Consider the following 16,136-nt stretch of genomic DNA (forward strand, 5'->3'; position numbering starts at 1 on the left):
GGAAGAAACTGGCCTCTTCCACACCTCTAGCACCGGATCAAGCAAAGCCTCATTAAACGGCAAGAGAGGCTCCGCTGCAGCAGAGGCCGGATGTAGCACCTCCGTTAGAAGATTCTGCTTCGCCTCTGCCACCGGCAAAGGCAGGTCCAGAAAGTTAGCTGCCTTCCGTACTACAGCGTGAAAGGAAGCCGCCTCCTCCGTATATTCCCCTGGAGACGAAAGATCCCACTCGGGGGAAGTGTCCAGCCCACTGGCTGTATCCAGACCATGCAGCCCATCACCAGAGTCCTCCAGTTCTCCTTCCTCCAGGACTCGTTGGTACTCCTGCTCTTCCAATAGACGAAGAGCCCGTCTCCTCGAATGTAGCCTCTGCTCGATACGCGGAGTCGACATGGCCTCCGCCGAAGTCGAAGATCGGCGCCGATCCCCAGAAGCAACCGACGCCGCGTCCGGCGCCACAGGCAACTTCGACGCCGATGAAAGAGCAGGACGAAGAGAACTTGGAGCAGATGGACCCACCGGAGTCACAGGACGAAATCCCGACGTCGACGGGATGGAAATCTCCGGGGCCAATCCCCCTGAAGCCACCGGAGCGGCCACCGGCGCAGAGCCCACGTTCCCAAAAGGGAGAAAGGGCATAAAGGGTGCCGGCCGTAGAGGCGCAGGATCACCCAATGAAAAGGCCAAAGGACCAGCCGGAGAACCCCCTGGAGCCATCTGTTGGAAGATGGTATACATCGCATTTAGGAATGCGGTACTATCGGCTCCAGGGGTGGGAAAAGCCGGATACTGGGGTGCCTGTATCGAAGGCGACCCCGACGCCGGCCTCGACGTCTGCGACGCCGGAGACAACACAAGAGGCTGCATCACCTCAATCACCGACGCCTGCCCAGGTGAAGTCGGTGACGCCGGAGAGGGCAACGGCGTCGACGGATGCGGCGTGACCGTGGGACTGACCTCCCAAGTCCTCCGGCGCCGATCCGAAGGCGACCTGGAACGAGTCTCCTTGCTTGAACGGCGCCGTGAATCTCTACGGCGCCGGGAGTCTTGATGACGCCGATGCCTTGGCGAAGAAGACTTCTTGTGATGCTTTTCTTTCTTCGACTTCGCCATAAACAACTTAGCCTCACGTTCCTTGAGGGCCTTCGGATTCATGTGCTGGCATGAAACGCAAGTTGAGACGTCGTGGTCGGAGCTCAAACACCAAAGGCAGTCGGAGTGAGGATCTTTAACTGACATCTTGCCCCCACACTCTCGACAAGGCTTGAAACCAGACTTTCTCTGCGACATTATTACTGCAGAAAAGGACTACGCAGCAAAAATACACTGTAACCACAAAAGTAACAGTTGCTCCCTCGAAGATAACCGTTTCGAATGCACGGAAAAAAGGGAACTGACGTCGGCACGTCGTCGAGGACCTCTTATTGCCTGTATGACGTCAGTCGGCGTCGCGTGGGCTAGAGTGACGTCCTCGTCGACGTGCAGAGACTAGGAAGAAGATTTCCGTCGAATGCTGGCGCCATGGGAGTATTCATTAGGTGAGGAATCCACAGGTAGTTGTATCCATCAGAAAGGGGCAGTTGGACAGTCTCTTTCAGCCACTGGCTACTGTAGTTTATCGGAGTCAAAAGGTATGGTGAGTCTGCATGGAGTCACCATAAGGTTTGACTGTTTTGAAGGGGTTTTTCTGCCACTTTGGGAACTAGGATGGCTGTCCCCCAGATTCGAGCACCACAAGATGACAATAATCAGTATCCATGCATGTGGTGTTTGTGTACATCAGTACACATAGAGAGAGCATGTGGGAGAAAGAGATTTTAAAGGGAACACAACCGTACTCGACTCCCTATATAACTGAAAACACACAAATGGAGTACGGGGTTCTTCTATTGCAACAAGGGGTAGACATCTGGTGCACCAATTGTGCCCCAGGTTGCTCGTGGTCCTCTAATGGAGGAGGGGGGTCAGTGTGAAGTGGGAAAGCAGTGGGTCTGGAGAAAAAAGGGGGGAATTTCCTTTACGGACTAGGTGGTCTCACACACTATATAGTGTCATGCTTCATCATATGACCACCTAGCCCCACCCAGGTAGGACAGTGCCACCTGGGCGGTCTCAACCTCGCTGTTAAAAGAACAGGAGGGAGTGCGTAAATCAATACTAGGTCTGGAAAGATCGGGATCCAGCTAATCTAGGGAATAAAAACACCTAAACAGATACCTGTGTGAATTTTTAATAGTAGGGTCTGTTTGGTGTGGTTAAAAACGTAGATTGGGACACCTCTGTGAGAGAAAGGACTCACAGGGTCACCTATCTAAAGAGTGATAGCGACATGTTTCTGCCCTCAGTGGTGAGCCTATGAAGGTCTCGGGGCATTCATCAGGGCAAAGGATCCCTAAGACTCACACTAGGAGTATAAGAAAACACTGTCCGATGGGTAACAGTTCTAGAAAAGGAAACAAAACGGCCTACCTTACTAAGAAACTACCTGGAGGAGGCCTGTAGGGTATGAAACAGATAGACAATGAGGGCAACATTGTGACACAGCACTACACAGCAAACCAACAGCACATGTGAAGCAAATACTCATGCATGGAACAATTACACTAAATAAGGGCAATAACCATTCACATGTAACATCATAGATAGATAATAATGCTATGAGGGGTAAGTGGAAAAAGTTCTTACCCTATCCCTAGAGGCTATTGGTCCAGGAGGGGGAGTGTCCCCTTATAGTCAGACACTAATATTCAAAAGAAGGGTAGATAAAGAGGGGCATAAAAAGAAGATACACAGTAAAATATCGAGAAGCCTCTAGAATCCAAAGGTGAGGGCTGGTTGCAAAATGTCAACCTGAAATTGGTACAGTTAGTAATAGCGCGTTAGCTAGGGTGCATAACACGGGGGGAGAAAGGGAAAAAGAAAAGAAGCGCAGAAGAATCTTATCTGTGTGTCCAGGGCGTTGCTGAATCACTCACTGCATCAAAGAGGGCGCTCGCTTTGCGCCTATCCCGTCCTCTCCCTGGACCGCTTGGATAAAGTGGTCAGGGAGAGACTGGTTTATATGGTAGGAAGCCGCCTCAATCAAGCGGTCAGGTATGGTAAATCACTGCCGCGGCCTGCGGTCTCCTCGTCAGTCGGACGTGGGGGCCGGAAGTGGAGCTTCCGTGTTAGAGCCAGCACAGCCCACTCGTCATAATTGTGCTTCCGGGGCAGCCCGAGGTGGGAGCCTCCTGCTGCACCCCGGAGCATCAGAAAATGGCGCGCGATCCCCGGGGTCGCTGGGAAATGTAGTTCCCAGCGGCCTGAAGGAAGAGAAACGGAGAAAAAGACAAAAGAAAATAAAAATAAAAATAAAATAGCGGGTGCGGGGGTGGCGAAGGGTGGGGGGGCGGGGAAAAAGGTTGAAAAAAGAAAAAGAAAGGGGGAACAAAAGAAGAACAAAAGGAGGGAAAGAAAAAAGAATAAGAAAAGAGGAGGGAAGGAGGGAGTAAACTGAGGGGTTAGAAGGAAGAAAAGGGAAAGAGAAGGGGAGGGGGAGGGGAAGAAAAACGGGACCACGGCTATAGGGAGGAGAGAGAAAAAAAAAGGGAGGATGGGGAACAAAATGAGAAAAAAGGGGAACAAGGAAAAAAGAAAAAAAGGACACTCGAGGGAGGGACGAGACGGAACAGGGAAAAAGGGAATAGAGGAAGGGGAAAGAAAGGCAAGGAAGGGTGGGAGAAGGGCTCGGGAAGGAAGGGAAAAGGGAAGGAATAAAAGCAAAGAAAAGAGAAGAAGGAGATGGGGGGAAGGAAGGAGCGAGGGGAGATAGGAGAAAGGCTGGGGGAAGAAGGGAAAAAGAGAAGAAAGAAAAGAAGGGGATGGAAGAGGGGAGGTGGGGGTTTATGAAGTGGATGGGGAGGGAAGAAAGGTGGAGAGGGCGGGGAGCGACCCGGAAGGTGGGAAAGGGAAGGGGAAGGGGACAAGGATACAACGGGAAGACCGGAGTGGTCAAGCAGGCAAGTTGCAGAGGGCCTATTTATAAAGTGAGAACCAGGGTATCTCATTGTTCAGGCCAACTGTGTCTGTACGTAACCTCCACACCCGGCGTTGTTCAGCCCGAAACAGATTCTGTGACATGTTGAGGGTTGTTGGGGGCAGTTGCTCTAGGACCGTCCAGGAAAGATCATCCGGGGAATGGTTCTTCAAGGGGACGTGATTGGTCAGTTTAGTGGCATCGCGTTTACACCGGATCGTGCTCCTGTGTTCGCAGATCCTTGTGCTGGCCTTTCTGGTGGTCATACCCACGTATTTGAGTTGGCAAGGGCATCTGATCAGGTAAATCACATTCTTACTATTACAGTTGGTGAGAGGTTTTTGCACCCATGGGGTTTTAAGGTCTAGGTTGATGGAAGTGGATTTGTGGGTTAGACGACATACACTGCAATTGCCACAAGGGTAGTGGCCTGCTGGGGGTGGTAGGTGCCAGAGTGTAGTCTGTCTGGGATGGGATCTTTCTTTAGGTCTTGTGTGTACCACCATATCACGTATGTTAGATGCTCTTATAGGCATGTAATGGCTGCCGGAACGGTAAGCCACCTGACATGAGGATCTTCCAATCCTCTTTGATGATCTTCTGGATCCTGTTGGATAGAGCGCTAAAGGTCGCGACACACACGATCTGTTCTATGTCTGGTTTCACTGCCCGGGGCTGCAGCAACTGGTCCCTGTTATTGCGTGCTCTTTTGCGGGCCCTATTGACCAGGTGTGTGGGGTAATCCTTTGCTTGTAATTTAGTGGCTAGTTTGTCAGCATGCTTACGGTAGTCAGCTATAGTCTAGCAGTTCCGTCGTAGTCGTAGGAACTGTCCTACTGGGAGGTTATCCTTCAGAGCCCGTGGGTGAAAACTCTGGAATTGTAGCAAGTTGTTACGGTCCGTTGGTTTGTAGTATACCTCTGTGGCCAAGCCTCACTCGTGTTCATAAATGAGTAGGTCTAAGAATGGAAGCTTGTTCTCACCTATAGTCATGGTGAAGTTTAGGAAAGGGTTAGCCCATTGAGGCAGATAGAGAAGGAGAGAGCCTCTTCTTTAGTTCCCGCCCAGAACAGGAGGATGTCGTCTATATACCGCTTCCAGAGTTTAATCTGCTTTCGGTGCAGGTTGTCTTCATGGAGGACCATATGTCTCTCAAAGTTGTCAACATAGAGGCATGCCAGACTAAGGGCAAAAGTGCTCCCCATTGATGTGCCTTGTGTTTGTAAGAAGAAACTTTCTTCAAATTTAAAGTAGTTCCTAGTGAGTGCTAAATGCATGAGGTCCAGTATGAATTCAGGGGGGGTTTGTGACTCTCCCCTATTGGCTTCGAGCAGATTACTGATCACTTCCAGCGTGGCCTCCTGGGGGATGTTAGTATATAGGGATTCCACGTCTAGTGTGAACAAGAGTTCTTTGGTCTTATCAAAAGGTACCGATACAAACAGTAGCAGAACATCGGTGGTGTCCTTGAGGTAGGTTGGAATTCTTTTCACTAGTGGTTGTAGGAAGAAGTCTACAAACTTAGGTAGGGGCTCTAATACGGAGCCGATCCCGGATACTATGGGTCTGCCTGGAGGAGGGATCCTTTCTTTATGCACCTTAGACAGGATGTAGAAATAAGGGATCTTTGGGTTAGCCTGTACTAGGAAGGCTGCCTCGTGTTCAGTGAGCCAGTCGTTCTCCCTACCTTTTGCAACCAGGAAGGAAATTTCTTCTTGAATGTCAGGAGTGGGGTCTCGGGACAGACGTTTATAATGTTGGGTATTACCCAAAAGGCGCTCACATTCATCTCTGTTCATCTTCTGTGGTAGAATCACTGTAGCTCCGCCTTTGTCGCCTGGTTTTATGATAATGGTGGCAACATTGTGGCACAGCACTACACAGCAAACCAACAGCACACGTGAAGCAAATACTCATGCATGGAACAATTACACTAAATAAGGGCAATAACCATTCACATGTAACATCATAGATAATAATGCTATGAGGGGTAAGTGGAAAAAGTTCTTACCCTATCCCTAGAGGCTATTGGCCTCTGGTGTCCAGGAGGGGGAGTGTCCCCTTATAGTCAGACACTAAGGTTCAAATGAAGGGTAGATAAAGAGGGGCATAAAAAGAAGATACACAGTAAAATACGAGAAGCCCCTAGAATACAAAGGCGAGGGCTGGTTGCAAAATGTCAACCTGAAATTGGTACAGTTAGTAATAGTGCGTTAGCTAGGGTGCATAACACGGGGGGAAGAAAGGGAAAAAGAAAAGGAAAAGACAAGAAGAAAAGAAGAAAAGGAGCACAGAAGAATCTTATCTGTGTGTCCAGGGCGTTGCTGAATCACTCACTGCATCAAAGAGGACACTTGCTGTGCGCCTATACCGTCCTCTCCCTGGACCGCAGGGTTTGTGTACATCAGCATTACTTTTGTAAATTGCTTGTAGTTCATCTAACTTTAGAGGCTCTGCATCAACTTCAGTAGCAGCCCACAGCATTTTGTGGATGTGAAATACTTAAACAAGCATTGGCAAAGGTCACCTTTGAGACCTATTAGTCCTGCCCTCATATTATACCTCAGTAAAAAAAAAAAACTGTTGTCCAGAGATTTTCATGTGTTTTTGTATCATCAGAGAAGTAATTTAGCTTGAGTTTGCAAATCCAGGCCGATTATTTCTGTATGACTATTTTTAAAATGGAGGATGTGCTGCAGTGATGATGTAATGTTTCAGGAACCATGAGACCTATATACTTCATTTTGGTACTAAAACATAGGTTTTGGGGGTCACAGAGTGTTGTAGTGACAGAACATAGCTCCTCAGAGCAACCTTTCCGCCATTTTCCAAAATGGGGGCTCTATAATGATGTGTTTTATCCATCATATTGGTAACCTATTTCAATATTGTTTTTGTTTCAGGTTTTCCGTTAATTCAAATTCGTAAACATAAGCGAAGCAGGTGGTAGCAAACGATCTTTACCTCCTGACTAGTGTTGCTACAAAACCTGAGGACTCCTTTAACGAAGAAAAATGTGTCGTATGCCAACCTAATCCAAAAGAAAAGCAAACATCAACTGTGGCTGGACAAAAGAGAGTTCGGGATGCTACAGAAATTCGGCACAATGAAGTTCACAAAAGATTGAAACTAATGGGCAGAGAGGATCAAATATTTTGCCACTGTAACATATACAATGGAAAAAGCCTGGAAACAATGTGTCAAAAAATGGCAGAAACCAGTGAATCACAACAAGATTCAGAGTCTTCTGAGAAAGCAATGACAACTAAACCCAGTGCCCATCCACTTAGAAGATCGATGGCCACCCCTGGTCCACCTCCAATAAATGATCAAGAATGACAAATTAGGTTTTACATATCTTATCTCAAAAGTGAACAAGGCACAGGGTGCACTTCATTCAAAAGACATAATGCAAAGCCAGGAAATGTTCATTTACACTTCGTCAAAAAAACAGAAACCAAGTTCATAGAGTTTGACGAAGAATGTGGAAAAAAATAAAAAGAACTTTGCAAGTACTGGGGAAAGGTTTTACATATGATAGTTCTAGTGAAAAACCTGGTGCATGCTGATCAGGAAAGTGATTGGAAGCTTTATGTGAAGACTGTGGAGTCACTGATTTATGGGTTTCACTAATTCAATTGCATAAACTACCTGAGATACGAGGTCCTGGTATTTGGAAACAGTGAAGAAGAACATTCACCCAAATATATTTTGTGGTGAATGGCAGAGGGAATGTTCAATGCTGCAGCTCTAGATAAGAAACTGGAACAGATGATCTAGATATCACAGAAAAGCTTAAAGGGAATTGTTGGTCAGAGATGTTTAAGTGAATATGTTGTTCAATGGCAGCTAGTTTACCAAGAAGTCCGTTCTATTTGCAATGTTTTCAGAGAGCTGAAAAATTCAAAATTAATGGACCATTGTGAAACTGTTCCTCACCACAAACTTGTGAGAAAGAGTGGACATTTTTAATAAACATGTTGACAGTCTTTCATTTCATTCAGCATCAAGGAAACCCCTTTGAAATAACTGGCCTGTGTGGCAACACAACTTTGCGACCAAATAATATGTGGATAACGATATAAAGACACGTCTACTAGATGTCCAGGAACATGGATCAAAACTATATGCAAAGTATAATGGTGGTGCACCACCTTGTTAACAATGATCAAATCACATGTAAAGAAAGTCCAATTCTCTTGTAGTATAAATACATCAAATCTTCTTTATTTTCTTCCATTTCCATTAATTTCTTCCATATTGATCTTGGTAAAACATAGTATGCATAATGATAACAGCCAACGCGTTTTGCCATTTAACATAGGGCTTCTTCAGGGCTGTAACGTAATGTAATAAAAAATAATAAACACGCAGACGATACTTAAATACATAGTAAGAACAAAACAAAATCATAAGACAATACATAGAGGTGAGTAAAAATAAATATATATATATGTGTAAGTAAATGCACAGCAGTAAGTCCATAATGTTTGTTAAAATTACCTGAACTGCAGTAGAAACACAGTAATGTGACATAGGAATGAATACAAATATCTTGCTGTAAAAAAAACCATGTATCCATGCATATACATTCTTCCAAAAATACACAAAGGGGGGAATTTCCCGCCAGGGAGGCTTATTATATCTGGTATTGATTCTCCCACTGAAAAATTATCAGAATATGTTGATTCTTTCTTACAAAAATTTGTATGTAATTTGCCTACTTTTATTCAAGATAGTAAGGATATTCTCAACTAATTCGAGGATTTTCCCTGGTCAGATGACCTTCCTTTTGTCACCATTGACGTGAATAGTCTATATACTTGCATTCAAAAACCTTTTGGTATTCAAGTGATCACTTCTTATCTGAATACAAGAACGGCTGACCATTACGGACATAACCTGATGCTCTTGGAAATGATTGACATCATTTTGTCCAAAAACTATTTTCTGCCTAACACTGACTGGTTTCAACAAGTACAAGGGACCGCAATGGGTTCAAAATTTGCCCCATCGTACGCATGCCTGTTTATAGGTTGGTACGAGAAAATACATGCATGGGGGAAACATGCCTCCCCCTGGACAGAATTCATTGTGTTCTGGGGGATATATATATAGATGATATCATTTTACTATGGAATGGGACGATCGAACAGTTAAACATGTACCATGCTTTTCTCAATGACAATCCATACAATGTTAAACTTAGCATACACTACAGTAAAGATACAATTGATTTTCTGGAGATCAGATTTTTCGTAAAACATGACTGCATACAGAGTGCTCTGTATAGAAAATCTAGAACTTGCAATAGCATTCTCCATGCGACGAGTGCCCACCCCCAATCAGTGATTCAGAATATCCAATTTGGTGAGATGGTGCGTGTGAGACGCAACTGTAGTACCAATGACACATTTCTCACACAAATTCAACATGTCAAACAGAGATTCACTAAGAGAGGATACGATAAGACGCTCTCTAATGCGGAAAAACGGACTATGAGAATCCCTAGGAAGGAAACTTTGATTGCAAAATCCCGCCAAGATAAAAGGAAATGCTCAGAGCAGTTGTCATTTGTGACCTGATACTCAGTCCAGAGCCAGGACATTTTTTAAGATCTTAAAACGCCATACTGGCACTTGCTTAGTGACATACTGGGATTAAAAGGGCATATATCCAAAACACCAAAGATCACCTATCGTAGGGGTATGACACTCAGGGACCAACTATGCCCTAGGTATGTTGCAGTCCCAAACAAAACCACTTGGCTCTCTACGAAACCGAAGGTTTTATTTTTACACACCATGAATGCAACATTTGCGCCCTGGGTTTGGATAAATCTAAAGATTTTTGTTATAACACCTCTAGGACATATACTATTAAGCACTTTATTAACTGCAATAAAAAATTTGTGATTTACATTTTGGGATGCACATGCAACAAGAGTTATGTGGGAAGCACCGTGCGGTCCCTTAAACTAAGAATACAAGAACACGTACGAGCTATTAAAAATAGGGACACTAGATATCCACTAACATCTCATATGACACTGTTTCACCCAGATGATCCACATATCTGGTTTCAAAGGATAGATCACATTCCCCCTCACCCAAGAGGAGGTAACAGAGAACTGATATTGCGCCAAAAGGAGGCAGCCTGGATCTGCCGCTTACGAGCGGTCGAGCTGGGTCACAACACAGACCATGAATTTCACTACTTTTTATAACAATGTTTCACTCTCTTATATACCAAAAGAGCAAGTTACTTACCTTCGGTAACGCTTTTTCTGGTGGATACACTAGCTACCTGTGGATTCCTCACCTAATTAATTCTCCCCCATGCGCAGGATTTGACGGAAACTTCTTTCCAGCTCTGCACGTCGGCGAGGACGTCACAATTGCCCGACTCCACGGGGCTCCGTCTGACATCATCGTGGCAATAAGAGGCCCCCGCCGGCATGCTGACGTCAGTTTACTCCATTTTTGACTTGCCTTTGAGGCGAATAGATGAATATTGACACTCCATACTCATCAAGACCATATTCAAGGAAACTTTTATAGAAAAGGTAAATACCTAATAATGGCCACAGTATCAACATATATTCGTAAAACAAAATTTCCACAGCCATGAATGTATATCAATACATACAAATATATATAAATAAATGTATACCCTCATAATGCAGAAACAATCAAATATACATGTACTCACCCAAAGACATCTTGGTATGACCAGACAGACTATGGGGAGGCGGGAGGGACCGTGAGAAATCCACAGGTAGCTAGTGTATCCACCAGAAAAAGCGTTACCAAAGGTAAGTAACTTGCTCTTCTGATGGATACAACTACCTGTGGATTCCTCACCTAATGAATAGAGTCCCAAAGCAGTACCACCTCGGAGGTGGGAGTCTGACTTTTCATACCAAGAAATCCCACAGCACAGACCGCACAAAAAGGCCATCCCCCCTCACCTCAGAGTCCAAGCAATAATGCTTTACGAAGGTGTGGAGGGACGCCCAAGTCGCAGCCTTACAAATGTCTGCCACTGGAACACCTCTAGCCAGGGCCGATGTGGCCGACTTAGCCCTGGTGGAATGGGCTCTTATTCCATCAGGAGGATCTTTCTTCGCCAATGAATAACATATCTTAATACAAAGAACGACCCACCTGGATAGCGTTCGCTTGTGGACGGCCTTCCCCTTCCTCTTCCTCTTCCCCACGTATCCGACAGAGCTGGTCGTCCAAGCAGAACTCTCTCGTCCTGTCAATGTAAAAACTGAGAGCCCTCCTTGGGTCCAGTCGATGGAGCCTCTCCTCCTCCTTAGATGAATGTGGAGAAGGATAGAATGTCGAGAGAGGGATAGACTGTCCCAAATGAAAAGGAGTCACTACCGTGGGGAGGAAAGCCGCCCTGGTCCTAAGCACCACTTTGTCCTTATGAAATGTTGTAAAAGGAGGGTGAACACAAAGAGCTTGAAGCTCACTTACACGCCTAGCAGACGTGATGGCCGTAAGAAACAGTCTTTAGAATAAAAATCTGAAATGGCAAGAATGTAGCGGATCAGAAGGAGAGCCCATCAAAAAGGTTAGAACCAGAGTTAAATCCCACTGGGGCATAAGAAACGGAGTGGGAGGAAACCTATTGGCAAGCCCCTTCAAAAATCTCAACACTAAAGGGGAATTGAACAAAGAGAGTTGATCAGGAAGGCATAAGAAGGCTGAGAGGGCCGAAAGATAGCCCTTGACAGTAGCAACAGCACAGCCTTGCTGTGCCAAGGACAATGCACACATCAATATGTCTGACAAATGGGCACTTAAGGGATTAATTTGTCTCTCTCCACACCAAACAACGAATCTAGCCCATCTACTCGCATAGACAGATTTGGTGGAGTGTCGCCAGGCCGATAAAATAACATCCACCACATCCGGTGGGAGAGAAAAAGAACTCAGATTGCCCCGTTCAATCTCCAGGCATGAAGGTGCAGGCTCTGGAGGTGGGGGTGTAGAACCTGCCCCTGTGACTGCGAGAGGAGGTCTGCCCTGAAAGGGAGACGGAGCAGAGGGCACATCGAGAGTTGGAGAAGGTCCGTGTACCATGCCCTTCTTGGCCAATCCAGTGCTATTAATAGGACTTGGGCCCGGTCTTGGCGAATCTTCCTCAGAACCCGAGGAATCAAGGTTATGGGGGGAAACGCGTAAAGCAACTGGCCGTTCCAGGACATCTGAAACACGTCCCCCAACGCTTAATGCACCGGATACTGGATGCTGCAGAACAATGGGCAGTGCACGTTCTCCCGAGTGGCAAACAGGTCTACCTGAGGAAACCCCCACATCCGGAAGATGGAAAGGACCAGATCTGGATGAAGACGGCACTCGTGATCGGCCGATAGTAGCCGACTGAGACTGTCCGCACGCACGTTTTGAACCCCGGCCAGATGGTTTGCTATTAAGCCAATCCGATGGTCCTCTGCCCAGGACCAGAGCCGCAGAGCCTCTCTGCAGACAAGATAAGACCCTACTCCTCCCTGCTTGTAGATGTACCACATCGCAGTCATGTTGTCCGTCAAGACTTGAACCGACTGACCGCGAATGGAAGGGAGAAAGGCCTTGAGAGCCAAACGTATCGCCCGCAATTCCAGCAGGTTGTATGAAACACCTGCTCCACTGGAGACCAATGACCTTTGATCTCCAGGTCCCCCAGGTGAGCTCCCCACCCCAAAGTGGAGGCATCCGTTATCACTGTGGCCACTGGAGGCGGCAACGAGAATGGCTTTCCTTGAGACAAGTTGCCGACCGCAGCCCACCATTGAAGATCCACTGCAGTGTCCCTGGAGATCCTTATCGACTCCTCAAGATCCCCCTTGTGCTGAAACCACTGCCTGCGGAGACATCACTGAAGAGCCCTCATGTGCCAGCGTGCATGAGTGACCAACAGAATGCAAGAAGCAAACCGACCGAGCAGACGAATGACCTTGAGGACTGGAACAACAGCTCCTTCTTGAAACATTGTAATCAACGCCTGAATGTCCTGAATCCGCTGTGGCTGAGGAAAGGCTCCATTCAATGTCGTGTCCAGTACTGCCCCTATGAACAGGAGGCGTTGAGGACTCCAGGTGAGACTTGGGCACGTTTATCGGAAAGCCCAGACAGAACAACAACTGGGTTGTCATCTGCAGGTGATGCAGCACGAGCTCCAGAGACTTGGCTTTGAGCAACCAATCGTCCAGGTAAGGAAATACTGCTATTCCCTTCCTCCTGAGGTTCGCTGCAACCACCGCCATCACATTCGTGAAGACTAGAGGCGCGGAAGTAAGACCAAAAGGACGGACCGCAAACTGGTAGTGTTGCGACCCCACCACAAAACGGAAATACTTCCTGTGTGACTTGAGAAGGGGAATATGGAAATAAGCATCCTGCAAGTCGACAGACACCATCCAATCCTCCTTGTTCAACGCCATAAGTACCTGTGCTACAGTCAACATTTTGAATTTCTTTTGTTTGAGGAACCAATTCAAAATCCTCAGGTCCAGGATAGGCCTCAAACGACCATCCTTTTTGGGGGTCAAAAAATACCTTGAATAACATCCCTGACCCCTCTCCTGCTCTGGAACCATCTGTACTGCACCCTTCGACAATCAGGATAGAACCTCGTGTTAGGGAGGGGAGGGAAGGGCGGAGGAATCTCCCGAAAGGGAAGGGCATTGCCTTTCCTTACCACACTGATGACCCAGGAGTCGGATGTTATAGACTCCCACGTGGGAAGAAAAAGAGACAACCTTCCCCCTACCAGAGATACATAGGACGCAATGGTTAGAGGACTAGGGTTGCTTTCCCTGTTGCACCCCCCCCCCGAGGAAGAGGTAGGGTGATGCTGTTGGGTGGCCCCTCTAGTGCAGTCTCTACCCTGCCCCCTAAAAGATCTGTATGGGAGACTCGAGGGCTGCTGGCCTGCCTGCTGCGATCTCACACAAAAGGACGCCCCTCATCCAAATATTCTAAGAGGTCTAAATGACCTAAAAGGGGTCGAAACAGCCTGCAGGCCCAAGGATTTCGCCGTTGCCCTACACTCCTTAAAGCGCTCCAACGCAGAGTCAGCTTTAGTGCCAAATAATTTAGCGCCATCAAAGTGCAAGTCTAAGAGAGTGGCTTGGACATCCGACGGAAACCCAGACGTACGCAACCAAGCATGATGTCTGGTAGCAATGGAGGTTCCCATGGCTCTAGCAACAGGGTCCGTGGTGTCCAGTCCTGATTGTATGACCTGCGTAGCCACCGTCTGGGCATCCGTGAGGAGTCCTTGCAAGTCTTGGGGCATATCTGGCAACCCTGCTATAGCTGCATCCATTATTGCATGAATGTATCTACCCAGGATACACGTGGCATTAGCTGATTTAAGTGCCATGCTGCATGAGGAGAAAGCCTTCTTCGCAGACTGCTCCATGCGTTTGGACTCCCTGTCAGATGGCACACCAGGGAAGGAGCCAGGAGCAGACCGCAACGAACAAGACGCCTGCACCACCAGACTCTCAGGAGATGGATGTTGAAAAGGAATTCCGGGTCCCCAGGCGCGGACCTATACAGTCTGGCTACCGACTTGTTCACTGCTGACGAAGAAACAGGCTTTTTCCAAACCTCAACTATGGGATCCATAAGGGCTTCATTAAAAGGCAACAACGGATCCGCAATAGCCGTGGCAGGAAGCAGCACCTCCTTCAGGATATTTGTCTTGACCTGGGCCATCGGAAGTGGGAGTTCTAAGAAATCAGCAGCCTTCCTGATGACAGAATGAAACGAGGCTGCCTCCTCAGTATATCCCCTTGACGAGGCCAAATCCTACTCTGGGGAAGTTGCCCACTGGCAGTGTCCAACCCCTGAAAGTCACCTAGGGGCTCCACAATCTCCCCTTCCTCAAGGAGCTGTTTCTGGTATTCTCTCTCCTCCAACAATCTGAGGGCCTTTCTTCGGGAACGCAATTTAGCCTCCAGCCCCAGCGTCGACAAAGTTGGCAGACGTCAGAGAGCGGCATCACCACACGATCTCCGGACCCCTCCGACGCCGGAGATGGATCCATCGGCGCCGTGGACACTCGATCTCCACCCATCTCCGCCATCAGACTTCGGGACGCCTCCATCTGAATAGACACCGGCGTTGAAGGTCTCTCCACTGACGTCGACGGCTGCACCGCCAGTACCGGCACCAGGCTAGTGTCTCCTGCCAGACAGAATGGCATGAACGGCGTCGGTCTATATGGAGCCTGAGCGCCTAAACTAAACGCCAAGGGACCAGTGGGGCCAGCCGGCGCACCACCTCCCGGCACCATGCTCTGAAACATGGCAAACATGGCATTAAGGAATGCCGCTGGATCCATCCCCGGAGCAGGGAAAGCAGGATACTCCTGAGGAGCCAGAGCCGGACTCGAATCCTGTACATCCGGATGCGCCGGAGATCAGCGATGACGGAGGCTCCACCACCTCAAAGACCGACGGCACCGGAGAAGATTGCGGAGTCTAAGGCTGAGGAGTCACCATTGGGCTGACGTCCTAGGACTTATGGCGCCGGACAGATTGAGACCTCGAACAGCTTCCTCTGGAACGACACCGGGAATCGTGATGGCACCGCTTCTTATGACTCTTCGCTGACAAAGACCTATGGTGCCTCCTCTTCTTCTTTTTAGCTTTTGCTAAAAATAGTTTGGCTTCACGCTCCTTCAGAGCTTTGGGATTCATTTTCTGGCACGAACCACACTCCTGGACGTCGTGGTCCGAGCTCAGACACCATAGACAGTCGTTATGCGGGTCAGTGACTGACATTAGACCACCGCATTCTCTGCAAGGCTTGAACCCTGACTTCTTCAGAGCAGACATCCCGAAAAAACACAAAGTATCCCTTTCAACAGCAAACGATACAAGAGCTGGAGAAATAACCGTTATCGAAGGCACGGAAAAAAGGGAACTGACATCAGCACGCCGCCTAGGGCCTCTTATTGCCACGATGACGTCAGACGGAGCCGCGTGGAGTTGGGCAATTGTGGCATCCTCGCCGACGTGCAGAGCTGGAAAGAAGTTTCAGTCGAATGCTGCGCATGGGGGAGAATTTGTCTTCTTGATAATGATGTAAAACTG

General features: G+C 47.7%; 1 protein-coding gene across 3 annotated transcripts in view; it reads right to left on the minus strand.

The window, feature by feature from the left end:
• Window positions 1-16,136, minus strand: part of EXD1 (exonuclease 3'-5' domain containing 1) — a 555,213-nt gene that overhangs the window by 118,325 nt on the left and 420,752 nt on the right. Inside the window, exon 11 of one of the 3 annotated variants that reach the window (XM_069208821.1) lies at window positions 8,253-8,352. The exons of the other annotated variants lie outside the window; for them this stretch is intronic. Coding sequence (XP_069064922.1) covers window positions 8,347-8,352 — 6 coding nt within the window. The 3' untranslated portion in view covers window positions 8,253-8,346. Of the gene's footprint in view, window positions 1-8,252; window positions 8,353-16,136 lie in introns of those variants that run through there. 3 annotated transcript variants of the gene reach the window in all.

The sequence above is a fragment of the Pleurodeles waltl genome, chromosome 9, assembly GCF_031143425.1.
Source record: "Pleurodeles waltl isolate 20211129_DDA chromosome 9, aPleWal1.hap1.20221129, whole genome shotgun sequence".
Lineage (NCBI taxonomy): Eukaryota > Metazoa > Chordata > Amphibia > Caudata > Salamandridae > Pleurodeles > Pleurodeles waltl.